The sequence below is a fragment of the Zootoca vivipara genome, chromosome 3 (assembly GCF_965207765.1).
Source record: "Zootoca vivipara chromosome 3, rZooViv2.hap1.1, whole genome shotgun sequence".
Classification (NCBI taxonomy): Eukaryota; Metazoa; Chordata; class Lepidosauria; order Squamata; family Lacertidae; genus Zootoca; species Zootoca vivipara.
The window spans coordinates 81,065,812-81,091,643 of record NC_142586.1 but is presented as its reverse complement, the minus strand read 5'-3'; the positions used below and the strand labels follow the sequence as shown (position 1 = coordinate 81,091,643).

Sequence of the window (25,832 nt, the reverse complement as noted above, 5' to 3'; positions counted from 1 at the left end):
GGTAGTAGAGTTCTTATGATTTTACAAGATTTGTTACAAGACAGATTCCTTTTACATTTCATTTCACCTTCACAACAATCAAACAGAAACATTTCCCAGGGGTGAGGAACCTCCCCACCTGGCAAGCAGCCTCTCCTCTTTCAGTCCTGCCTCACCCAGGATTATGCTTTGTGCAATTATGCTTTAGAAAATAGGCTTTAACTGCTTCAATGGAAGCAAATTGCCATGCAAGGATGACAATTTTGGGTAGAAAGTTACAGCTGGGAAGGAGCTCTCCCCTTGTGAAAAATAGCTTGCATTGGTACCAGTATAAGCCTAACTGCTGTGCAGGGGGAAAGGTGGCATGAGAGAGAGAGGCGAATGGAATGAAGGTGTATATTGGTGGTTCTGAACCTCACCCGCTACTGCCTTGTACTCCCCCAACAGATTTTCCTCAAGGAAATATGGCCAGTGGGAAGAAACAGTTCCTCAACCCTTTTCACACAGTGTTCTGTATTGTAAGATTATAGTGGATTACCACTGGGTTTGTACATACCGTAGGGGCTGTAAAGTTAGGATTGGGAACACTGTCAAGGACTGGGCTCCACTATATAGGCAGCCTTTTAAAAGGCAAGTCAACTTTCCTCATAATCCATGCTATTTTCTCCAGAAAAAGTGTTGCTGTTTAAGAAAAATACATTCAGTACGGTAGCTATAACATTTTGTACTACAGTAACCGATGCAGCTTCTTTTGTGCTTCTGTTAGCTTTCAACAGGCATTTTTTAAAAGCAGGATGTTTGTTTAGCCTCTCCCAGAACAATTAGAACACAATACAAAAATGTCCCAAAGGTCAGAAAATCCATAACGTTGGAGACTAGAGAAACTCTCCCTTAAAGTTTGCAACTATTCTGTCACAGAACAGGCAAGCAGCTTTGTAAATAATAGTTTAAATCAGGCATAGGCAACCTTGGCTCTCCAGATGTTTTGGAACTACAACTCCCATGATCCCTAGCTAACAGGACCAGTGGTCAGGGATCATGGGAGTTTTAGTTCCAAAACATCTGGAGAACCTATGCCTGGTTTAAATGGAGCTCAAATGCCTTTGGCCCAAGTAGTAACAGATGTTCTTAGATCTCCCATAGGTCTCAACTTTAACCTGAAAACTTCCGAGCAGAACAAAATCCAACTTGCAGTTCCTTATTACTCATGCTTCCCATCCCAAAAATCTTTCCTTAGGGAACTGAGGAAAACCTATTCCATCCAATTATCCTTACATATGTCTTGAGCTTCTTTTGATAAATGTTACTCCCACCTAAACACATACCGGAGGTTTTAACTAACACCTCACTTTAATGTAAAGCGTTCAGACCCTTCATAGCGAGTATGTTCACATTTAGTAAAATGTTGCCCATTGTTTGGGAACAAGATGCTAGTTCCTTTAATGCTTGCCCAACAGTAGTTGTCCCAACCCCCAGCCCCACCCTGCAGTTTACCTTCATTGATGAGGAACATCAGTGCCATGGTGCACTGTGGCAAATGAGTAGAGAACCTGCCTTGTCACCTGCTTTAACATCATCAATACCAGCTTTATTCCCTGTAGATGCTTTGGATAACAGCTCACATCATCCTTTACCACTGGTTTTGCTGACTGAGGCAAATGGGAGCTGGAGTCCAATAACACCCAGAGGACACCAGGTTGGGGAAGGCAAAACTATAGCTTCACTTTGATCACAGCAATTGAAGATGAGTAAAACATCTTGTGCAGCTTTATAGAAGCTGATATTACAGCAAAGATTGTGCTTCAGAGCCTTTTCTAAAAATAGCACATTTACAATCTTAGCTTCTAGTTTGAGTAACAGAGACAAACACAGGAGGAGGCTTAATCAGAGTACTCATGTCCGCAAACTGTTAGGAAAGCAAAATGAGCTTTTCAATATGAGAGATGACATTTATACCATACTCTTCAGTCAAAAAGGCTTCCATTATTTTACATTCCACAATTTAGAAAGTGTTTTCACCTCAATTTTTAATTTCTCAGACAAATCATTGTCCACAAGCAGCCTTCCCTAGTGCCCTCCACATGTCCTGTAACTCAGGACCTGAAGCCAGCATGATCAATGGTCAGGGATGGTGGGAGTTGTAGTTCAAAGCACCTGTGTAGCACCAGATAAGTATTTCTAAACCAACTTTCCCCACTCCAATAATCCTGTGGGGATGCAAACTTTAAAAGTTATTAGGCCTTCAGTGTTGAGGGGATTTGTGCTGCTCTTAATTATGGCCACAACCCTTACAATAGCTCCTTAGACAGTAACATTTATTACACAGGAAAAAGCAGTGTTATATGGCTTTTGCCAGATTCTTGAACAATCACAGAATCCAAAGCAATTCATGAACATTGTAATTATCTACCTGTAAACATAGTCCATAATATATTATGTAGGAAGTTCCCCTGCTGGTAGAACTATTTCAAGTATCATGTAATAGACCTTAAAGCAATATCTTTTCCCTTTTGAATCAATTCCCCAAAGGTCCTTCCTATAATCCAAGGTGAATCTGCTTCTAAGCTCCATCATTTTGAAAGGAAGTTAACTCTGGAGAATATGATAGTGCTCATCTGCTCATCGCAGATTTCTAAGGGGTCTGGCAAAAAGGTTCAAATGAGGGGAACTTGTGGCTGCAGCTGATCAGATTTATTACAAAGCAATATGGAGACAGGAAGCTAAGCATTCTCGCTTAAGAACATTGTCAAGAGTAACGAAAGCCCTTCACTGTCACTGGAGCTTGAAACCATATGTAATCATCCAAGATAAAGTTCATCTCCTGATTGGCAGAAACGACTGTATTCTTGCTGTGACTGCACGATAAGCTGACCGTCAACTTCCTCCCTCGGGCTGGCACTTTGTAGTTTAGTTTCGGTCTGAACCAGTTAACACCACAGTTGCGGTGCCCTTGAACCATAACAATGACACCCATAGTGGGAACGGCTTGAAGCTCGCTGAATACATCTGCCAGGAAGAGCGAACGGAAAAGCTTGCGAATACATGCTCCTGTCTGCAGACTCTCGTCAGCACTGCTCATGGAGATACCTTGCAGATTGATCTCATAGAGTTCTTTGGGACTGACAGCAGTGCCCCCAAGCAGAATAAGAACTCGTGGGACCAATGTCAAACTGAACATGTTTTCTAAGTGCTGAAACATTCCTTCAAGTTCACTCAGTACTTGCTGACACTTCTTGTTGCTGTCTTGATCTTTTGGATTGATTTTTTTGACCACATCTTCATCCTGTGAGATTAAGGTGGTTGAAATGATGTCAACATTTTAGGTGTAAATATGACAATATTTAATCTTTAATATAGTTATTTCACACATTATCTCTAAGTCTAGGCATATAATTGATAACATATAGAACAAACCAGAAAAAGTATCAGAATCATAACATACCAAAATCACTACTTAAATAAAATAAGCCAGTTACTAATAAGGTGAATAAAAAAATTCCTTCAGTAGCACCTTAAAGACCAACTAAGTTTTTATTTTGGTATGAGCTTTTGTGTGCATGCACACTTCTTCAGATACACTTGAAACAGAAGTGTCAGACCCTGATGTATATACAGAGGGTGGTGGGGGTGGGTGGGAATGGGGGGTGGGCTGATGGGAGTGGTAAACCTGTAGATGGCTGTTAACAGACTGTAGATGGCTGTTAACGACTGGTTTACCACTCACATCAGCCCATCACCCATTCCCACCCCCCACCCCCTTCTGTATATACATAAGGGTCTGACTCTTCTGTTTCAAGTGTATCTGAAGAAGTGTGCATGCACACAAAAGCTCATACCAAAATAAAAACTTAGTTGGTCTTTAAGGTGCTACTGAAGGAATTTTTTTATTTTGCTTCGACTCAGACCAACACGGCTACCTAGCTGTAACTAATAAGGTGGTTTGTCTTCAGTAACCACTTTTCTCTTAACTGTTGCACAGCACCCATTAAATTATGGAAATTCATTCCCCCAATAAATACAGTACAAAGACTTAATATTTTTGTAGAGCCATTTCACCCAAAGTTTCTCTCACACCATAAAATCTACATCATAATACATGGTATTATGGCCAGCTGTATGGCCAGCTTTGGGAACAGTATGTCTGTCCTTTGGAAGGTGTCAAAACAAGTATAAAAGCAGGTGTTCCCAGTTCCATACTAAACCAACAAACATACAACAGGCAAGTTCCACAGAAGATGCAGCCTTGGCTAGGAAGATATAATGCAGGAGTTCAAAATGCTGCTTTAGAAAATTGGAAAATGTGAGGTTTTGTCTGCTTAGTATGTTTCATACAATGCATAATATCCCTATTAATGCAAGAGCCATTCCAAGTTCAGTTGTCATATTAAAGGAGCTCTGGTAGGGGGCCGAAAGTGCAAATGTGAAGAACAACTGCCAGTCAATCAGATCTCTAAGATGCCAAAAAGGTGTAGCTGGTGAGTACCTTAACGTACAAAGCTAGCAAGGGGTTAGCCATATTGTAAGACATTTCTATAATAGCTAAATTTACTGTTATTAATATTAGCAGATTAAAAAGGTAAAGGGACCCCTGACCTTTAAGCCGAGTCACAGATGACTCTGGAGTTGCGCGCTCATCTCACTCTATAGACCGAGGGAGCCGGCGTTTGTCCGCAGACAGCTTCCGGGTCATGTGGCCAGCATGACTAAGCCGCTTCTGGCGAACCAGAACAGCACATGGAAACGCCCTTTACCTTCCCGCCGGAGTGGTACCTATTTATCTACTTGCACTTGACGTACTTTCGAACTGCTAGGTTGGCAGGAGCAGGGACCGAGCAGATTAGGGACAATTATTAGAATACTACAACTACCTATATGCTAGGACAGTGGTTCCCAACAGGTGGTCCGTGGACCCCCAGGGGTCCGTGAGCTATGCCAGAGGGGTCCGCAAGATGCTATTAGAATAAAAAATATATGAAATATATTTCGTATGATAACAGTTTTTTGTTTTGGCCGCTTCCTGCATGAGCAGAGTCTAGCACAAAACTAGAATTAGATGAGGCAGTAGTTCTGCTGTATGCCGTTAGGTGGCGCTTTACAAACACTACTGTTTTGCAAAGAGGCAGCGCGCACATTCTACTAACGCTCACCTCCCCAAGATGCTTCGTGCGCGTCGGCTTCATTTGTGCGCTACTGCGCAGGTACCCTGTCTTCTCCATTGCCCTCCCTCCTCCCTGGACTCTTATAAAAAGACTCTTAATTTGGCTCTCACTTTTTAATTTTAGGATTAGGAATTAATGGGGGTCCTTGTCACAATAGTGGCTCGATGAGGGGTCCTCGAGAAAATTTTGTTGGGAACCCCTGTGCTAGGAAGTATCATGTGTGCATAGTAAGCCACATAGTGAACCTGCTTCTTCAGGGGGATTACAACTCTAGCCACAGCAGACGATTGACACTGTTGTGAGGGTTTTAAGGTCTTTTATATATACTGTATAATAAATGTACCAAGCAAACACGTACGGGAAAACAGTCCTGAAACCATTTTGACTCTACCAAACTGACCAAATGTTTCTCTGCAAGGAAGAACCCTCCCTTTTGTCTCTCTGTGTGCTCACAAATCCTGTCTTTGGGACACATTTAAGGTTTGAATGGGGTAAGCCTGGCACCTTTAACCTACATTCCGAATTGAGTAGTTAGAATAACAAAAGACTGGCCAGGCCCCCTGGTAATCCAGTCAAATGGCCATTAACAGGTAAACTGCCACATAGGAGATAAACAAGATACAGTACTCAGATTTCTGCTGGAGACCACCTCTTTCTCTGATGTATGTGTGATGTATTGGGGTGGTAGTGGTGGTCCTCGGCTACACCCCTTCTGTGATGTATGTATGACGCTCCTGGGGGTGGCCTGGACTGGGAAGGAGGTAGCCGTGATGGTCTGAGTAGTCAAAACAAAATAAAAAAAATCCTTCCAGCAGAATCTTAAAGACCAACTAAGTTTTTATTTTGGTATGAGCTTTCGTGTGCATGCACACTTCTTCAGAGTGTTTCTTTTCTCCTGCATGAGAGAGAAAACACCCTGTTGCAACAGTCAATAAAGATCAAGCTTATTAGCTGCTTTGCTTCTCAATATTATCTGGTTGGCCTCTTGTTATTTTCTCCTACCGATGGAGAACCTCCAAAGGACTCTACAAGGGCTCTTGTATGCCCCTTAAGGGAATATAAGGGCATATTTTGTTTAGAACAACACCATGGTAAAGACTCCAAAGTGGTAAAGGCAAATAATCAAAGTTTATAATAATGAAACACTAGTAGAATCATAGAATTGGAAGGGACCATGAGAGTCATCTGCTCCAACCCCCTGCAATGCAAGAATCTTTTGCCCAACGTGGGCTCTACCAACTGAGTTATTCCCTCCTTCCAGTGCCACATTTTCTAGCACATGATTGTTGCAGGTACATATGCCAAGAAGTAGGAACTGTTTATGGGTCCTTGTGATGTACACAGCATCAGTAGCACCCATTACTTCAGAACTCCTGATTAATCCAGTCCTAAGAACAATTATTATTAGTAATAAAAACCATATGATTTAACCCTCAAAATTAAATGAAGAATCAACCACATGCATCCATCCCCATATAATCAGTGAGGTAGACTACTACTCCACCCTATAGAACCACAAAGCATAAGTACATTTTTACCCAGTGCATCTGAGTTAGCCTGTGATGCTCTTAGTCATCCTGTTAGACTCATAATCGGGAGTTTAATGAGGTCTGATTGTTCCCATTTTTAAAATCCCTTTTAAAATGCACAAGTTGTTATCACCATGCAGAGGCTGCCCCCAAATACTTGCCACAACCACATGAAACCACAGAGGATAAACTGCAGCTGAATAGAGCGACCTCCAGAACACAGGGAATACTAAACCACCCAGAGGTAAAGCGAAGATCCCAATTTGCATTTGTGGTTGCAAGTATGAGGAAAAAGAAGTTGAATACATCCCGCACTTGTGACTTAATAGCCTACCCCCCCCCCAAAAGCACATTCTCTCGTCTCTGTAAACATGCGGAAAACCGTGCGAGGGAGAGACCTTTTTTTGCCACACAAGTGAACATCCTTGAGTCAGTGTCGGTTTGATGCGCCTGAAGCAAAAGCGAAAAACTCAGCCAGCGCTTCCCCGTGTGCACAGCGTGTAACGCGAAGATGCGATCCCGTGTATGCGCGAACAGCTTCAACTCACCTGGCCGGGGGATTTCGGAAACTGCCTCCGGGAGAAGCAGGCGAGCTGCTCGTAAGGCAAAGGCAGCTGCTGCCTCTGGTACAAGACGTGCTTCATGAACTCGGAGGTGAATCGGAAGCAGCCCTCGCGGGTCACGAAGCCGGGGAAAACCACAGACACCGAGGAGGCGCCGCCGGGAACCGAAGCCACGGGCGTCGCCGGCGCCACAGTCACGGCAACGGCGGGAACGTCGCGCAGTTCCAAACCGGAGTCGGCGACGCGAGGCAGGTCGGCTGCGCGGAGAGAGAGAGAGAGAGAGAGAGAAAAGGCCTCGTCACTCGGCCGTGGTGATGCCGAAAGCCCAGAGACCGATAAGGAAAGGGACACCGTCGAAAACCCAAAGCCCAGCCTTACCTTCTCGTTGCGTCGCTCCGGGCGCGGCCATTTTCTGCTCCTCTACGTCGCTCTGGTTTGAATGGCCGCCCTCCCGGAGCATCATGGGAACTTTTTAGGTACGTCAGCGGGCGGGGAAGAAGATCGTGGCGCCAGTAGGTGCTTCGCTCTGCAACCCAAAGGAAAGGTCGCCCTTTAACTCAAGGCTGGCTCGAGACTTTTTACTACCGTACCTATGGGGAATGCCGCCCCCTCCCAGCCACTCAAGCCAAGTTATATATACCGTATTATCAAAATATGCTGCATCAGAGACTGAAAATCAATAAACTCAGTTTTTTCTGGGAGTAAAAATACAACAATACCTTAATGAAAATCACAATTTGTTGTACTTTCATGACATCTACTGCCAGCCCTGGTTCTACTCCATTTAACAAAATGAAATACATTTTACTAAACTTGAATTGCTTTTTATTTAGCTTATTACTTTTGTATCCCTTTTCTCCAAGGAGCACACCACAGTTCTCCCCGCTCCTCATTTTATCCTAACAAGCCTGTGAGGGAGCTTAGGCTGAGAGGCAGTGACTGGTCCAGTAAACCAGTCCAATTCATGGCTGAGTGACTATTTCAATCCTAGTCTCCTAGGACAGTGATGGGCAACCTTTTGAGATTGGTGTGTCAAAATTCGCCAAAAAACAGAGCATAACTCGGGTGGTGTGTCACTTTGAGAAAACCCCCCATAATTCCACGATATTTATAGTTTAAATAACAAAAAATGTATAATTGTAATATATAACTGTATTTAATAAACAAAAAACTAATTATTTAACCAAACCAAACTACAAACCCCTTATTTATCACAAAGTGCCCAGAGTTGTTGAGCTTTTTGGGGGGAGCTGCTGACCAAAGTTTTGGAGGGTTTTTTTGGGGGGGTGCAAAAGTTGCTTTGCTTTTTGGGGGGGTGCCCCAAAGCGGCTGTGCTTTTGTGGGGGGAGAGAGAACAGAAATAAATGACGAATAATACCTTCGCTGGAACTAACACGCAGCACCGACGTAGTCTGCCAAAGCACCAAAAAACCCAGCACAGAACGGGTTAAAAAATGAATGCTGTTACACCCAATCATCGTCTGCCAAAGAGCCAGAAAAATAGCACAGAAAGGGTTAAAAACCAATCTCTGGCTACCAGCAACAACAACAACAAAAAGGATCCGGGTTCTAACAGCGGAGACAAGCTGTAGCGTGAGGAGGAGCGGGATAATAAATTGGGGGGGGGGGAACACAACAACAACAATAGTGCGAATGTGCCGGTGGGGTGCGTGCCAGCAGTGAGGGCTGTGTGTGTCATGTCTGACACGCGTGTCATAGGTTCACCATCACTGTCCTAGGAAGAGGCATAACAAGGGTGGAGAAGAGATTGGTTGTGTGCAGATGCAGTCTCTTGATTCCTTTGGGGGGGGGGGAATCCTGGAGAGGAGGGGACTACTTAGGCAGCTGTGGGGACGTACTGTAGGTAGGACCTTCAGTATCAGCAATTGCTTCATGGGTGGCAAGATCTACCGGAGCTGAGCTGCTATGCTCATTAAGGCTGACACTCTGACAAGTCTATGCCAATCACATCTTTGTGAACAAACTCCTACTTCCACGGTAGTAGTAATAATAATAATAATAATAATAATAATAATAATAATAATAATAATAATAATTTATGTGTACCCCGCCCATCTGGCTGAGTCTCCCCAGCCACTCTGGGCGGCTCCCAATCAAGTGTTAAAACAATACAGCATTAAATATTAAAAACTCCCCTAAACAGGGCTGCCTTCAGATGTCTTTTAAAAGTAGGATAGCTGCTTATTTCCTTGACATCTGATGGAAGGGGGTTCCACAGGGCGGGTGCCACTACCAAGAAGGCCCTCTGTCTGCTTCCCTGTAACCTCACTTCTCGCAATGAGGGAACCGCCAGAAGGCCCTCGGCGCTGAATCTCAGTGTCCAGGCTGAACGATGGGGGTGGATTCTAGTTACAGGTAGGTAGCCGTGTTGGTCTGACATAGTCGAAACAAAATAAAAAAATTCATTCCAGCAGCACCTTAGAGACCAACTAAGTTGGTCGTTGGTATGAGCTTTCGTGTGCATGCACACTTCTTCAGATGGGGGTGGAGATGCTCCTTCAGATATACAGGACTGAGGCCATTTTAGGGCTTTAAAGGTCAGTACCAACACTTTGAATTGTGCTCAGAAACGTACTGGGAGCCAGTGTAGATCTCTCAGGACCAGTGTTATGTGGTCCCGGCGGCCATTCCCAGTCACCAGTCTAGCTGCCGCATTGTGGATTAATTGCAGTTTCCAGATCACCTTCAAAGGTAGCCCCACGTAGAGCTACCTTTACTACCAGCCCGCTCCTGACAGATGTGCTCTATGGGGAGGTGGCATCAAGCACCTGGTCCTTGGTTACATCACTACCCTTCCCCTAAACTAAGCCCTCTTCATCTACAGAGGGAGAGAGGACTCCATTATTTCTTTATATTTATACCCCGCCCATCTGGCTGGGTTACATTCTAACACCTATTTCCTTTGAACTGCTCATGGTTAATCCCTCCAGACAAGTGGTTTTCAACCAGTGTGCCATGGCACCCTGGGGTGCCTTGAATGGTCAAGGGTGCCATGGGCAACACTGGCCTCTGTCCCTCTTTCCTTCCTTCCCTCCATCCTCTAGTGCCCTCTTGCGTCTCTGCCTCCCAAAGGATTGTGCAGCTGTTTGTTGCAGCAATTCTGGCTACAAGCTCCGCAGGCTTTCTATCTGGAGTTTGTAGCTGGAGGTGCATGGCTTTGGAGGCGTGGGGGAGCGGTGATATCCCGCCACATAAAGACGAATGCATTGTTACGTAGCGACGCCGCTCTCCCCCGGGGGAAAGCAATTTGCCACCCCGGGTGTCGTGGCGTCTCGCTACGCCCCTGATAACTGTGCTTCTGAGCTGCACAGGGGTGCCACAGAAAGAATGTAGATGTTCAAGGGAGCAGTGTACTCAAAAAGGTTGAAAACCTCTACTGCAGACTGTCTGATTTAATTAACACTTGTTGATTTTTCAAGGATTACAGTGTCCAATACACAATCCAGGAAGCTGCCTACTAAACTAGCTTTTACATGTGCTAATTCCAGATTAGCAACTTCCAACACACATCTTAAATACACATGAGTCTGGTTATTACTTCAAAGGAAATTAGCTTTGACACCCCAAACCTTAATTAAATTCTAGCACCTATAACAAGTAGTGCAAGTAGATAAATAGGTAGATAAATAGGTAGTGCTCCGGCTGGAAGGTAAACGGTGTTTCCGTGTGCTGCTCTGGTTCGCCAGAAGTGGTTTAGTCATGCTGGCCACATGACCCGGAAGTTGTACGCCGGCTCCCTCGGCCAATGAAGCGATGAGCGCCGCAACCCCAGAGTCGGTCACAACTGGACCTAATGGTCAGGGGTCCCTTTACCTTTACCTTTACCCTCCCTGCCTACCTATAACATTATGTTTTCTTCCCCCACTTGCCCCTGACACATAATCATAATTTGGATTATATGGAAATAAACTACTTCATTGGATTGCAGTAATGAACTAAATACATTTTGGAATACATGTTGGAAAGCAGTTGTTATTTCTTTAAGTGCTATGTAAATGATAATTGTGTCTTTGCTATGGATAGCCCTAATGACAATTAACCTGACATAAAGCGTCACATTTAACGAAGTTTTACTTAGAGTAGGACTATTGAAATTAATGGACCTAATTTAGTCATGTTCATTAATTTCAGTTGGTTTTCTCTGAGCAAGAGCACCACCCACAGTGACCACCTTGATCCTATCTTATAAGCGGTTTCAGTAAGCAAATATACTTTTAGTAGTTCCTGGATGGGGTAGTTGTCACAGCAAACAGCTGAGCCACACAGAACTCAACATGCCCTGAAGTTTCATCTCAACCTGATGCAATGACCATATTAAAGAGAGCAATCCCTTCCAACTGATGCAATGCGTTGCCATCAACAGAGACTTAGCACCGAGGAAGTTCCTGAAAGAAATATGAAGATGTGGCACTGGCTATGCTATTTGAAAACAAAGCCTCGCACGAATGGGGGAGGAGCTCAGTGCATATGTTCCAATTGCATGATGGTATCTGTAGTTCTGCTGCTTTACTAGCGCTCTTAGCCTTTCGTTATTTTGCATTTCTACGGCGTGAAGATACATACAAACATATCGTGTATCTGAGACTGTTACTCTGAGATGACCAGTATTTTTGTGTCGCTATGCAATTGCTAAAGTGCACTCCTTTTCTATTAAATTGATTTTCGAGAGTTGCAACAGATGCAAGAAGCAAACAAACTGCACCTCCATAGCTCCCTAAGCAAAGGAAATCCTGGCTAATCTGCTCCTGAGGACCGCGGTCCTAACTTATTAGTGTCGTAGAAAAAACAAATCTTATGTCTATTCGGATACGCAGCTGCATAAGTCACCCCATATACAGTACGTTGCTGGAAACGGTGGTTCTACACCCAATCCCGAGATCCGTCCCTTAATGCGCCCGACCCGCCGTCACTGGAAGAGAACGTAAGCGAGAGCGGTATTCTATCAGAACGCGGCCCGCGCAGCGAAGAGGACTCTGGGAGTTGTGGTCCAGCGGCTCTACCGCCCTGTTTCCCGTGGTGCCTTGCGGTTGTTTCTCACGTCAGGAGCCGGAGTTTAGAGAGCCGTCATAAGCCAAGTCCGGGGCTGGGAGGCGACAGGCGGCAGCAGCATCCGTGGCCGGGGGAGGGCTGGAGCGGGGCCGGGTGTCAGGCCGGCCCAGGATGGACTCGGGGGTGTCGGAACTATTTGGGGGCTGCTGCCGGCCTATGGGGGGCGGGAACGGCGGTACCCTGCGAGGCCGCGCGGGCAGCGGCTCCGGTAGCGGCGGAGGGTCTTCCAGGGGGAGGAAGAAGAATGGGAGACACCGGGGGGGCAAGGCCAACAACCCGCCCTACCTGCCCCCGGAGGTGAGTGAGGCAGGGCGCCGGGTGCGGGCTCCGGTGGTCGGCTTTTCTTTGCAGGATCCTCCTCTTGTGTTGCATCCGATGGGCTTCTCTCGGGGTTTTCCTCCCGCTTCTGCCTTTGTGGTTCCCCTGACTTTGGAGGAGGTGGCAAGGCCCCTGTGGCAAATCGGGATGTGGGGGGAGAGGGTAGAAGACCAACCTAGCAAGACTGCATGGCCCCACCGAATAGTGCCATTCGATATTTTGGACAGCTGGTACTGCCATCGGCTTCACACTCGTAGCCCGGTTGTTCTGCCCCTGCAATGTACGTACATTTCTCTTCAGTTGCAGTATCCTTGGACTGAAATGTGTGGTTTTATAGTAGTCTCTCTTTCTCTCTCTTTCCTTCTCCCCCCCACCCCCACTCCTTTTGCCTAATAGATGACAGCCACACTTTGAAGCTTCTCTTGACCTCTGACAGTGAATGACGAGCTCCGAAACTATAGGTTTCCTGAGTGTCAAAAGGGAAATAGATACCATTTATGTCAACTTCTAGCAGTGTTTCTTTTCCTCTCTTCCACTTGTGGCGATTCCGAGTCACTAAAGTTGCACTTTTATTGCTTCATACAGCTGTTAACTTGAAATGAAGGCAGCCAGTCCTACTTGGAAGGACTAGGACTCTTAGACTGAAGCTTAAGTTCCTTAGTACAGTACTGTAGTAGTTCCAACTGACGTTACTGAGCAAATATATTTAGTCCATATCTACTTGGATTGTGGATGAGAAATTCTGTAGTATGTTGTTCCCAGTGCTATTTTTTTTAGAAAAAGAGGTGCTGGAACTCACCACAAATGCCTCCCTTCTATTTTATAATGGCAATGGCACCCACCTGAGAGGTGCCGGAACTGAGTTCTGACTGAAAAAAAAGCCCTAGTTGTTCCTATGGAAAGCTCTGTCTAGCTCTCATTGAGGTCTTCTGTTTAATTTAATTCTCCAATTAAAAAGGTCAGGTAATTTGTTATGTGAAAAACCTTTGACCAAAGCCCATCAGATCTACTGCCAGACAGAGTATTCAGTATTCAGTTAGATGGAACAATGGTCTGACTGATTATAATATACCATAGGTTTGTATGAATTTCAATGGCATGCTAGACTATAGTTAGGGGCTCACACTGTACATAGAGTTGCCAGTATACCTGAAGGAGTGTCTCCACCCCCATCGTTCTGCCCGAACACTGAGGTCCAGCGCCAAGGGCCTTCTGACGGTTCCCTCATTGTGAGAAGCCAAGTTACAGGGAACCAGGCATAGGGCCTTCTCAGTAGTGGCGCCCGCCCTGTGGAACGCCCTCCCATCAGATGTCAAAAAGAAAAACAACTACCAGATTTTTAGAGGACACCTGAAGGCAGCCCTGTTTAGGGAGGCTTTTAATGTTTAATAGATCATTGTATTGTATTTTTCTGTTGGAAGCTATCCAGAGTGGCTGGGGAAACCCAGCCAGATGGGCAACGTATAAATAATAGTTTTTTTTTTAAAAAAAAACATGATGCCAGGGATTTTTTTTTTTTACCTAGTGTTTTCACTAACATCTAGATTTCTATGTGCAGGTGGTCCTTTTTTAGGGTTGTGATATAGAGAAGCCCCCACCTGAAACTGTACAACCTAGACAAACGTTTACTACTTGTGTGAGAACTAGTCCCTACCTACTGTGTGTTACCTGGCAGTGGCAGATTAGCTTGAACGTGGGCTGGACCTTGATGCAGATAGTCTAGAGCAGGCATCCCCAAACTGCGGCCCGCCAGATGTTTTGGCCTACAACTCTCATGATCCCTAGCTAACAGAACCAGTGGTTGGGGAAGATGGGAATTGTAGTCTAAAACATCTGGAGGGCTGAAGTTTGAGGGTGCCTGGTCTAGAACAGGCATCCCCAACCTTTGGCTCTCCAGATGTTTTGGACTACAATTCCCATCATCCCTGACCACTGATCCTGTTAGCTAGGGATCATGGGAGTTGTAGTCCAAAACATCTGGAGAGCCGCAAGTTGGGGGTGCCTGGTCTAGAGACTCGAGGCTTAAGAAAGCTGTATTACAGTCTCAAACTCATTCTGTTATCCTGGCTCATTTTCATTCAAAACTCGTATATGGATACACACACATGCCCATTCAGTTCTTTCATACTAGTGAAGGTTGATCTCTAACTGTTCTGTTTCTCTGTCTCATCAAGCATTGATAGCTGTCAGAATTAATGTGAAGCAAACCATATAAGATGTGCAACAATATTATTATTAATAATAACAACGTGGCCCTTTGTTTTAGGAAGGTGAGCCTTCCTTTCCTTAAGAGAGCAGAATTAGTCATTCCATCCCCCCTGAGACTTTAGTGGTACTGTACTTCCTCTCTGCCCTCAGTTGACTTCAGTGGACTATTTTGGGGCATGCCTAAGCTTGTCACTTTTTCTGTATCACTTCTACAGCAGCTTCAGTAGATAAAAGTTAAACAATTTCTTGCTTCCTAAAATACATTGATATGTTGTGTTTCTAAGGCAGTGATTTCCTAGACACTCTAAACTTAAGCTGGTGGGGATGATGCTACATGAATAAAATAAAAGCTAGAAGATTGAGTGGGCATATTAGGAGAAAAACCTCAGCATTTATACCTGTCTTATTTCTATTATGTAGGTGGTTTATTCCATGATGTTGTTTACTATGTGTTTCCCTTGCCACCAACATTTTTTAGTTAGAAAATAGCAGCAGGCTGCATGGAAAGAACTCTAATCTGCTCATAGAGGGAGTGTGATATTTACTTCCAGAAAAACAAGATTATTTCAGGAAGAAATGAAATTTGAGTGGATCAGTTTTCATGCCGCTGTTAGTCTTGTTTATTACACTTTCCTTCTGCACTCACACCACTATCTCTGAACTAAGATTAAACGTAAAGGGACCCCTGGCAGTTAGGTCCAATCATGGACGACTCTGGGGTTGCAGCACTCGTCTCATTTTACTGGCCGAGGGAGCCAGTGTACAGCTTCCGGGTCATGTGGCTAGCATAACTAAGCCACTTCTGGTGAACCAGAGCAGTGTACGGAAACGCCGTTTACCTTCCCCCCAGGGCGGTACCTATTTATCTACTTGCACTTTGACGTGCTTTCGAACTGCTAGGTTGGCAGGAGCTTGGACCGAACGGGAGCTCACCCTGTCACAGGGATTCGAACTGCTGACCTTCTGATCGGCAAGCCCTAGGCTCTGTGGTTTAACCCACAGTGCCACCCGCATCCCTAACTAAGATTAACGGGGTGCAATTCAATGTCACATGCAGTATCTACTTTTTAGAGATACAGTAGTCTGGTCTCCCCCACACCACATGAGTAATTTTTAGTACTAGTTATTAACACTTATCTCAAATGGGGGTGTCTTCTGGATAAGTATTTTCTGAGTACTTAGAGAATGTCAGAAGTGGCAATCTTCCATGGATCTACCATGACATTGGGCAGTTTGTTGTTCTACAAGCTGGTTACTGGTTTCTTCTCCCTCAGCTGCCAGTCACATTAGTCATTCCAAGCCCTGTGTGCTTGAAGGAAGAGACCAGCGTAAGGGACATTTGTTAGAGAACTATGCTATTTGCCAGAGCAGTATGAGGTAGTGCAGAATATATTGGGAAGGTGAAAGGAGGAGGAAGATATCTTTAAAACACAGGCAGTGCTTGCAGGTGTATGGCTTGGTTATTGATTAATGAAGCAAGGTGTTTTTCTCCTCATGTCTATTCAGGTTTCCTGGCTTACTATGGAGCTAGATGATAGTCAGGTGAACTTGTTTTACAGATTCAGATTTTTTGATAGCGTTGGTCAACATAAGTTGTTCCAGTTAGTTGTAGAAACTGAATTTGTGAGTTCTTACTCCACTTCAAAAATAATGTCTATCCACAGATTCAAAAACTGGCAGCCAGCACACAGATGTCAGTGAAGGATTCAAAGTGATTCATGCAGGCAGAGTAGGAGACTGGGTCTATTTGAAATACTGACCTGGGATTTACTTTTTATGAAGAGAATGATTTCTGAAGCCTTCTCCATGATCTGAGCTATTACAGCAGCTGGAAGTATACTACTAAAACTCAGTCAGCTCTTGTGGCATTCGTAAATCTGCTTGTTGTTTTGTTGCAGAATAGTGATGACACAGGCAGGCCTAGTTCTAAAAGTGCACTATGGGAGCCATGTCATTACAGTTTGGTCCTTTTTATATAAATATGGAGCCCAGAACTATAGCATTTAGCAACTCTTGATATACTGGTAATTGATTCTGTCTAAATCAGACACTGCTATGTGCTGGCTTCCCTGAGCTGACAAATGAGATGTCAAAAGTTGTATGTACTGGTAAAATGATGAGCAGTGCAGAATTCACTAACATGTGATGTTTTCTTCTTTTAATTAGGCAGAAGATGGGAACATAGAATACAAGGTGAGTTACTTGTGGGATGGGCTCTTGATAACAAGTTCTTAAGAGCCATATGCCAAATTGTTACGAGTCATACTAGTACCTAGCAATTAGAGTATATTGCTGCAAACAAAACAATACTTTTTGGAAGACACAAAGCAAATGAAATGTTTGTGGTTGTATTGGATATCTCGTATTTAGTTTTACTGAATCTGGGGACCTCTCTTCAAAAACTAATGTTAAGTAGCAGACAACCTGTAATAATTAATCAAGATAAAAATAAAAAATCCTTCCAGTAGTACCTTAGAGACCAACCAAGTTTGTCATAGGTATGAGCTTTCGTGTGCATGCACACTTCTTCAGATATTTTTTCTTCAGATATTGTTTAATCAAGATATTTTTGCTATCTTGGATAATTTTTCAGATTAGTTACCCAGTGAATTGTTTTGTGTTTTATTGAGCTGCCTGGAGTTTAACTGCTGCATCTGAACTCGACAGAGTCACTTAGAACAAACGATAAACTGTTCAACCCAATTCATGACTTGTATGAAAATGGTCAAACTCTAGTGAAGAACTCTACTTTTTTCTTTTTAAAAAAGCAAATTGCTTGCCCATATCAGATCTTCTTGCTTGTTGACTGTAATCACTCCTTTCTTTGGGCAGCTGAAACTAGTTAATCCTTCCCAGTACCGCTTTGAACACCTAGTAACGCAGATGAAGTGGCGACTACAAGAAGGCCGTGGTGAGGCAGTGTACCAGATTGGTGTAGAGGACAACGGGCTGCTGGTAGGACTGTCAGAAGAGGAGATGCGTGCCTCTCTCAAAACACTGCGGCGGATGGCTGAGAAGTATGTGCATCTGTCCTACTTCTGGGCCAGAGCAAGCAAATTGTGTTTCATTATTTCCACAAATGAGCTGGCATTCTGGTCTTGCTATCCCACAGAATATTTCCAGCCTAGGAAAATGCATTCCATGCACCAAGTCCTTTGCCCTAAGGGTTTTTTTTCTCACATTACCATAATCCTTTAAATGTACCTACTGGCAAGTCACACTTGTAAGAAGAGAGTGTTCCTTAAAAAAAATCCTATGTAGTTTCCTTGCACAGCAGGTGCCTGCTTCTGTCTGAAAAGAAGCCAAATCTGGCTGGTTTCTCACTAATCAGTGCTAATACAGTCAGTATTCCTCTCCATTGGATTTATTTAATGAGAACTACATAGTTTGCTATATTTGCACACCTTGTTTTAACCCACTTTACTCCTGTATGGTGAGAACTTTGTATGTCTGTGTTGTCATGTATAGTGATTTCAAATGAGCAGCTGTGTGGTACAGCTAGTAATTGGTTTGTGATATGTGGTGGCGTACATTTTCCCAGAATCCTTACCATTATTAAATTTGGAAAACTGGGCTAATATCTATGCTGAAATGTCATATGTGAATGCCCTCACCCCCACAGAATTGGCAAGCAAGCTATGACTTAATGGTCACAGATCAATGAGGGCTCGCCAAGTGGGGAAGCAGACAATATTTTCCCTGAATCTGTAGGCTGTGTCCACATGAAGCCTTTCTAAAAGACACAGCAAGATAGTCCTGTTCCATCACCTATTGAGGAAGTCGTTGCAGTTGATATATTAACACCCAACGGCCTTCTGTTTTATAATGTGCAGAGTAGGAGCTGACATCACGGTGCTACGGGAGAGAGAAGTGGATTATGACAGTGATATTCCCAGGAAAATAACAGAGGTCCTTGTCCGAAAGGTCCCAGATAATCAGCAGGTAACAACCCACTCAATTCAAATGCCCTCTGATACAAGCAGTTTGTTTAGAAAGTTGCAACTGGAACTTTGTGTCCCATTAAGGTTTTTCATAGGATGCTCCATTGGTTGGTACTTTGGAGAGCTCCATATATCACAGGCAATTATACAAATTGTCCTAGTGATTTTGGATCCTGTAGTGTTTTACTCTGCAAGGCAGTCAAGGTCTGAATCACACCTTGCACTTCAAAAACTCTTGTCTCTATCGGTTAGTTCTGTTTTGAAATATGCTTATACAGCTCCTCATTTCCCCCTTAAGTTCCTAGATCTGCGAGTGGCTGTGCTTGGGAATGTGGATTCAGGCAAGTCAACTCTGTTGGGTGTCTTGACTCAAGGAGAGCTAGATAATGGGCGAGGTAGAGCTCGTCTCAACCTCTTTCGGCACTTGCACGAGATCCAATCTGGGAGGACGTCCAGCATCAGCTTTGAAATTCTTGGCTTTAACAGCAAAGGAGAGGTATGTTTGTGCTTCTGCGTTGCTGTCTTGCTCCTTTGGTTCAAAATATTGCTTCTTGCCTTGGCTTTTGAATGCTCAACAGCAGTGTCTTCTGCTGTCTAGGTGGTCAACTACAGTGATTCGCGGACAGCTGAAGAGATCTGTGAGAGCTCCTCTAAGATGATCACTTTCATTGATTTGGCTGGCCATCACAAGTACCTTAAAACCACTATCTTTGGGCTCACAAGTTACTGCCCCGATTTTGCAATGCTGGTGGTGAGCGCTAATACGGGAATTGGTAAGCTGCATGTTACGTGTTATGATTTAATCATATTTTGAAACCTAGGCATGACACATCTCGTTCAAAGATGATGTGTAGTCAATAAAAATCAACACCTCACCCCTTGTAGCACAGTAATACATATGCCCATTTCAAGCAGAATGTAAACTGCTCTGGGGTCCCGTCTTCTGAACTTGTTTCCTCCCTGCCATCCTATCTCATGCAGCAGGTACAACACGAGAACATCTCGGCTTGGCTATGGCCCTCAAGGTCCCCTTCTTCATTGTCATTAGCAAAGTGGACTTGTGCTCGAAAGCCACTGTGGAGCGGACAGTGAAGCAGCTGGAGAGGATCCTGAAGCAGCCTGGCTGTAACAAGCTCCCCTTGCTAGTAACATCAGATGACGATGCTGTCACTGCAGCACAGCAATTTGCACAGTCTCCCAAGTAAGACTCACTTGCCCTTTTCGGCATGGGAGGGAAGATCACTTGGTGACAGGGGTGGTGCAATTGCAACGAACTCGCTAGAGGAAGAGTGGATTTAAGGAGAAAGGGGCAAGTACCTCCAGGTCTGTGGAATATTGCAGTGTGACTAATGGGACCACTCTCATGTTCTACTTTTCGAAACCTGTATAGGTGAAGTCCCTACCCCACTGGCTTAGCTAGGTGGTACTGGGGTTAGTAGTTCTAGTGCTGCATTATGGGACTAGATAACTTATGCCTCTGATATGATTGCATCCTCAATCAGCCTGTAGTACATTTCCATGAGAAGGAGAAACAAGCCAGGTTCTCTATGTTTTGAATGGACTTTTTAATGCTTTTGTTGTCTTTTATTTAAATGTGATATTGTTAATGTAAGCCTTCCCAAGGACTCGTTACAAGGCAGTATTTAGGTAAAATTATAAAGGCAAGTGTGACTGCAGTACAGAGCTAAGATCAGGCCTATTTATGGGCACAGCAGCAAGTTTGTGTAATCCTAGATGTCTCCTCTCAAACGTCTCTGGGAGCCAATCATAGGGACTTGTTCCCTGTGCATATTTACTTGTAAAAGTCAAGTTCCCATTGTGTTCAATGGCAATCGTACACAGAATTGCAGCTCACCTATCTTATTTCTTTCATGTGTGTTGGCAGCATCACTCCTATCTTCACCTTGTCCAGTGTTTCTGGAGATAACCTGGATCACCTGAAAGTTTTCCTCAACATCCTCCCTCCTCTGACAAACAGCAAAGAACAGGAAGAACTTATGCAGCAACTCACTGAGTTTCAGGTACACAAGGCTCTCTCGATGTTATTGGGAGTCTCAAACAGTAAGTACCTTCACGTGTCGAGGGCAAGGACATCTTGGAGATGGAAGGATGGTCACCCAATGAGATTGTGGCTGGCTCTTTTTATGGTTAGCTTTCATACAAAGAAAGGGATTTGATCTAGGTCCATGGTATCATTTAGTTGATTTTCTAGGTTATTTCATCTGTAGACAAACGTAGGAAACGCCTGCAGAATGAGGAGTATTCACTGAGGGCTGGTACTCTGGGATGCTTGAGACGTGAGAAATAGTTTAAGGAAGAAAGTGCTCAGGAATGGGTTCTGAGGTCCTGTAGACAGAACTGTATTGACACTCATGAGAAGGGGGGGGGGTGGTGGCAGGCCTAGCCATATAGCAGGTCTCAAGCTCCTGATTTTATCTTGCTGCAGGTGGATGAAATCTATACAGTACCAGAGGTGGGCACTGTTGTTGGAGGAACTCTGTCAAGGTGGGTGTTGCTATTTGCATGGTATCATGGGGTCAGTGTTGATAGGGAGGTGATGCAGAAGAGCTTTTGTCCCCCAGGGGAGGACTGGCAGTGTAGCTTAGCATTTCCTTCCTCATTGTAGGCTTGGGAATACTGTGCAGGTGGAAGCCGAATGCCTTGTCTCAATAATCAAGGGGATACAATTTCACTTCAAGGACAGAAGTGACTGTGAAAGAGAAACGAGAATACATCCGAAGGGATTCATTCCCTGTGGGATATAGAGGATAGTTGAGATGGGAAAGACTGTAAAGAAACTGCTCCAGGGTATGTTTTAAGAAGGTAGAAAGCAAAAGCTTTCCCTTTCTATGAGAGCTAAACACACACTCCTGATTTTTGTGCCCTTGCCAGTGGGATATGTAGAGAGGGAGATAACTTGGTGGTTGGTCCAACCGATGATGGCAAGTTCCTCCAGCTGAAGGTGTGCAGCATGCAGCGAAATCGTTCGGCGTGCCGTGTGCTTCGGGCTGGGCAAGCTGCCACGCTGGCTCTTGGGCACTTTGACCGCTCACTGCTGCGCAAAGTGAGTCTGCCTCATATTTCTGGGAGTTTTAAAAAGCTTCCCCCTACTCTTCCCCCTACTCTTTTGGGAACCATGTGTTGTGAAGGGATGATATTGTGAGGGACTGTGGTTCCTCTGGAACTCCTGCTTGAGAAGACACCCTAAAATGCTGCAGGCAATATAAACTCCTCACTTAGTCATTTTGATTCAGGATCAGGGGTTGGGAATAGTTGAATCCATGGCTTTGGGTGGTTTGCTTCCACAAAAAACTACAATAGTGAAGAGGATGGAGTGAAAGCCATTGAGCAGAAGGGGGCAATTAAACACTCCCCATACATCCTCACCCACTGTTAAGTCTGTCTTCATCATGTACACTCTTATCTTACCCTTCCATTTTTTGGCTTTCTGTGGAGAGGCCAGCTTCCTGCAAATGGAAAACTGGGCACTTCATGAAGGACAGTAGCATTCCACCTAGTGTGCATGTATTGGGGAAAAGAGGAGCGCCATTATCAAGAGCATTGGTTCAGCTGTCTTGCTGTCACTTAGGGTATGGTGATGGTCAGCCCAGAGATGAATCCCACCATTTGCTCAGTGTTTGAAGCTGAAATTGTTCTGCTCTTCCATGCCACAACTTTCCGGAAGGGATTTCAAGTAACGGTGCATGTTGGCAATGTGCGACAAACAGCAATTGTGGAGAAGATCCATGGGAAGGTAGGTCTTTGAGAAGATGGGTGCTTTTCTAGTCTATTCAAGGAATCATTCCATTGCTTTCACGTCTTCATCCTGCATCAGTTATTGTAACCATGACATTAGGACTCTCTTCTGCAATGCCTTCACCATTTCAGAAGAGAACCTGCATAGTTAAATCCACTAGGAATTTCATAAACACGCAAAGCATATTGGGACTGAATTGCTCAGTGGCCTTAAACATCCCCCTCATTTCCCAGAATCCCTAAGCCGAGTAGCTAGGCGACTGACCTTGTAACTCATATTATTTCCCTCCTTCAGGATAAGCTGCGTACAGGAGAAAAGGCTGTGGTATGTTTCAGATTCATTAAACATCCGGAATATTTGAAGATAGGAGCCAAATTGCTGTTCCGTGAAGGAGTTACCAAAGGTATTGGACATGTCACTTATATCCAAGCCATCACCATCGAAGAGAATGGACTGGATCAGGGCCTAAGTTCTGACCTGGTCACTTTCTGACTCACAAAATCAGTGGGGTTTCCTGATGTTAGCAATAGGGGAAGGGAAGAAAGTCTCTCCCCACTGTCCAGAGCTGCTGCTGGCCAGTCAATTCACATGGACAAACCCCTTCTGCTCCTGCGGAGTCCAGAACTGCCGCTTGGATTGAGTGCCCCTCCTGGAGCGATTTAAGCATGTTTGTTCATCACCTGCTGCTTTCATGTCCCTTCCCCGGAATAGATGAGAGCGGCTGCATCTTTGCCTGGACCGGCAACTCCTGGTTCTGTTGACTTTTGTTGGGAAGTTACTGCCGGGTAGAGGGCAAAGCCATTAGTGTGTTGGACTGCAGCTTGGGGATTCCGCTTCCTGAGGCAGAAATAGTGGACATCCATTGCCCACAGTCTCCATTGTCCTGCTGCCTGATTTTTACAGGCTGCCTGTGACAGATGAAGAAGCTTCAGCTGAAAAGTTTGCATTGCCCACAGTACAGCTCAGGATATTTCTGATTACTTTTAAACTGTTTGTTGATTTCATTTTAATCTAATGGCTTATCGGGCCTCCCCCTCCCTACTATCGCTGTGTGCTGATTTTTAACAGCTAATTTCATTGTGGGTTTTTTGTTTTTGCTTCTAGCGAAAATGTGGGGTTGGGGGTGTGGGAGAAGAGGGACATTTCCCTGAAATAACCCTGACCTGATGGAAACCACAGTCCCCATCTCATGCAGCAGGTACAATCACAAACATCTTAAGACAACTTATTCCTGGGCAGAGTTGAGCAGCTACCCTATATATAATGTGGCTTCCTAGAGCAGAACTGCCCCCCCCCCTTAGCTTTGACACTTCTCAGTACTTTGCTGGTGGTTTTCTGAGCCGCTGCTGTTCACCATCGTGACTGAAAGATCTGTACCGTCTGGCTTTCGTTAGTTCAATAGCACCCCAATCCAACTTTTTCCTTGGGAAACATGCCTTACTTTCTCAAAGCCAAAGCAGTAAGCGTGGCTTGGTTATCCCGGAAAGATTTGACGTGTTGCTACACTTACTATTACTACAACTATCAACACTGCCTACTGCAGCAGTTTGTCTTTCTTGCTGGTATGCACCACAGAAAACCATACAATACCTAAGATTTCAATCAGTCCACTCAAAGCTATAGTTAATGCCTAGAGTTTGCAATAGTGTAAGGCAGTCAAACATTGTGGGATATTTTAAACATTTTGGTAGGAAATTATATTTTAAAAGTCAGCAATACATTTCTTGTTTTTGCCTATCCCCATCTTAGCCACTGCTGCACTGAGTGTTCAGCTGCTACAGCCAACATGGCCAGGGAAAACATTTTATTCACTTTAAAACGCACACCCTTCTGTTAGTTCACCTCAATCCAACAGCTGTTTATTTAATGCAACTACTCTTTGAGATTTAACTTATAGCTGCGCGACCATGCAGCCAGCTTTCAAGTTGATGCTAATCACCCTTTTAATAGCACAATGGACAGCTAACTATAAAGTAGTAGTAAACATGGCCCAAAGCATCATGGTTATTTGCTGATTAAATTGGTTTCTCTCTCAATTGCCCTTTAATCATTTGAATTGGTTCTACAAGAGGCATTTTTGGATCGCTTGTTTTAGAAAAGACGAAGAAAATTGGCTGCCTAATGCACTCCTCTAGAGGGTTTGCTGTAGCCCATTGCCACTACATACTTGTCTTGTGGGAGGAATAGGTGCTTTTCCTGCAATTAACAGTTTTGGCAGAGTTAACCCCATTGCAGACAAACATTCAAAGGTGCTCTTTCTGGTTGTCTTTTCCTTGCCTTCTGTTGTGTGAGTGTTCTCGGTGCCATGCTTTTCATATTCACTGTTTGTGGATTCTTTAAAAATCAGAGAGGTGTTTTCATCTCTCTTTATATATAGATATATAATGTATAAAATAAAGATGTTTTATTGAAAAGAATTGTGCTGTACGGCTGAACAGCAACTTGTGCCAGCATTGAGACACCAGGCAATATGTGGAGGCTTTTCTGTTAGTTTTCCATGCAGATGAGTGTTTACAAGTTGGTAGCACATGCTTATCTGACATTCCGCAGTGCATGCAGAGAACTATCAGCTGACCGCAGCAGTTTTGCGTATAAAAGGGAGGATTGTATGCTGCTGCTTGCTTGAGGAGATAGTGAATCTTTGAAGGTTTCTCTACTCCCACACTAAGCCAATTGGTCTCTGGATAAAGATAATGCAAGAACCTCTTCCATTTGCATTTAAAATAGCAAAGTGCCACATGTTTTGCCAATTATATGACTAGTTCCTTTATCCTAATAGCACTGACTCCACCAACTGTGGGCTGAAGCTCCTGCTTAGCCTGTTTGTTATGTTAGTAATACTGCCTAAAATCAGGCGCTGTTGCTAGCATTGTTTCCATCCTATTGTGGACAATAAAAACAAAACAGGCTGCAATTTCTATACAGAAGCCCCAAACCTGCCAATATTTCTTTCAACACATAAAATCCCCCCTTTTTCTGCTTTACTGGATAGTATTTTTGCCTATGAAGAAAATTCCTTTCCAGCAACTTCCATAGAAAAGGGGGAAAAGCAGGCCAAGGTTTTAGCAGGAAGTAACAAAACAAGACCAGATAGATATCTTGTGTCTGTAACTTGTGCCTAATAATGCGCACTCTAAAGCCCTGTAACTACAGTGTGAAATCCTGTCCCTGATAGCACCGAGTGCTACAGGCTGTTAGGATTAAACAGATAGGTTTTGCACTAGCAGTAACCATATTTCCATGGTTCCAGAAGTATAGCTGAAGACTTCATACATCATGGGTTTCATATGGAATATACTTAACTATAG

At 44.2% G+C, this 25,832-nt stretch overlaps 2 protein-coding genes across 4 annotated transcripts; one reads left to right on the top strand and one right to left on the bottom strand.

Annotated features, from left to right (window-relative positions):
• Positions 1 to 2,277: 2,277 nt before the first annotated feature.
• On the bottom strand, positions 2,278 to 7,756 carry MAD2L1BP (MAD2L1 binding protein). Its single transcript, XM_035110517.3, has 3 exons — positions 7,609 to 7,756; positions 7,216 to 7,487; positions 2,278 to 3,262 (listed from the first exon to the last, which is right to left on the bottom strand). The coding sequence occupies exons 1-3, from the start codon at positions 7,691 to 7,693 to the stop codon at positions 2,726 to 2,728; spliced, it is 894 nt and encodes a 297-aa protein (XP_034966408.3). The 5' UTR covers positions 7,694 to 7,756; the 3' UTR covers positions 2,278 to 2,725.
• Positions 7,757 to 12,292: 4,536 nt separating this feature from the next.
• Positions 12,293 to 24,941, top strand: GTPBP2 (GTP binding protein 2). Of its 3 annotated transcripts, none has more exons than XM_035108204.3 (12): positions 12,293 to 12,597; positions 16,993 to 17,019; positions 17,659 to 17,843; positions 18,660 to 18,768; positions 19,066 to 19,263; positions 19,366 to 19,540; positions 19,749 to 19,968; positions 20,653 to 20,788; positions 21,214 to 21,272; positions 21,660 to 21,831; positions 22,357 to 22,521; positions 22,819 to 24,941. In XM_035108204.3, the coding sequence occupies exons 1-12, from the start codon at positions 12,412 to 12,414 to the stop codon at positions 23,014 to 23,016; spliced, it is 1,830 nt and encodes a 609-aa protein (XP_034964095.1). In that variant the 5' UTR covers positions 12,293 to 12,411; the 3' UTR covers positions 23,017 to 24,941. The 3 variants fall into 3 exon arrangements, with proteins under 3 accessions (XP_034964095.1, XP_088522697.1, XP_088522698.1); XM_088666572.1 differs by lacking the exon at positions 12,293 to 12,597 and adding an exon at positions 12,878 to 12,898; XM_088666571.1 differs by lacking the exon at positions 22,357 to 22,521.
• The last annotated feature ends 891 nt before the right edge of the window (positions 24,942 to 25,832 follow it).

Excerpts from the sequence above, each read along its gene's own strand:
- MAD2L1BP (XM_035110517.3), bottom strand. The coding sequence starts at position 7,693 with ATGATGCTCCGGGAGGGCGGCCATTCAAACCAGAGCGACGTAGAGGAG. Across the intron at positions 7,488-7,608 it reads CGGAGCGACGCAACGAGAAG|CCGACCTGCCTCGCGTCGCC; the intron begins GTAAGGCTGGGC and ends CTCTCCGCGCAG. Across the intron at positions 3,263-7,215 it reads TTCCGAAATCCCCCGGCCAG|GATGAAGATGTGGTCAAAAA; the intron begins GTGAGTTGAAGC and ends TTAATCTCACAG.
- GTPBP2 (XM_035108204.3), top strand. The coding sequence starts at position 12,412 with ATGGACTCGGGGGTGTCGGAACTATTTGGGGGCTGCTGCCGGCCTATG. Across the intron at positions 18,769-19,065 it reads AGGTCCCAGATAATCAGCAG|TTCCTAGATCTGCGAGTGGC; the intron begins GTAACAACCCAC and ends TTCCCCCTTAAG. Across the intron at positions 22,522-22,818 it reads TGGAGAAGATCCATGGGAAG|GATAAGCTGCGTACAGGAGA; the intron begins GTAGGTCTTTGA and ends TCCCTCCTTCAG.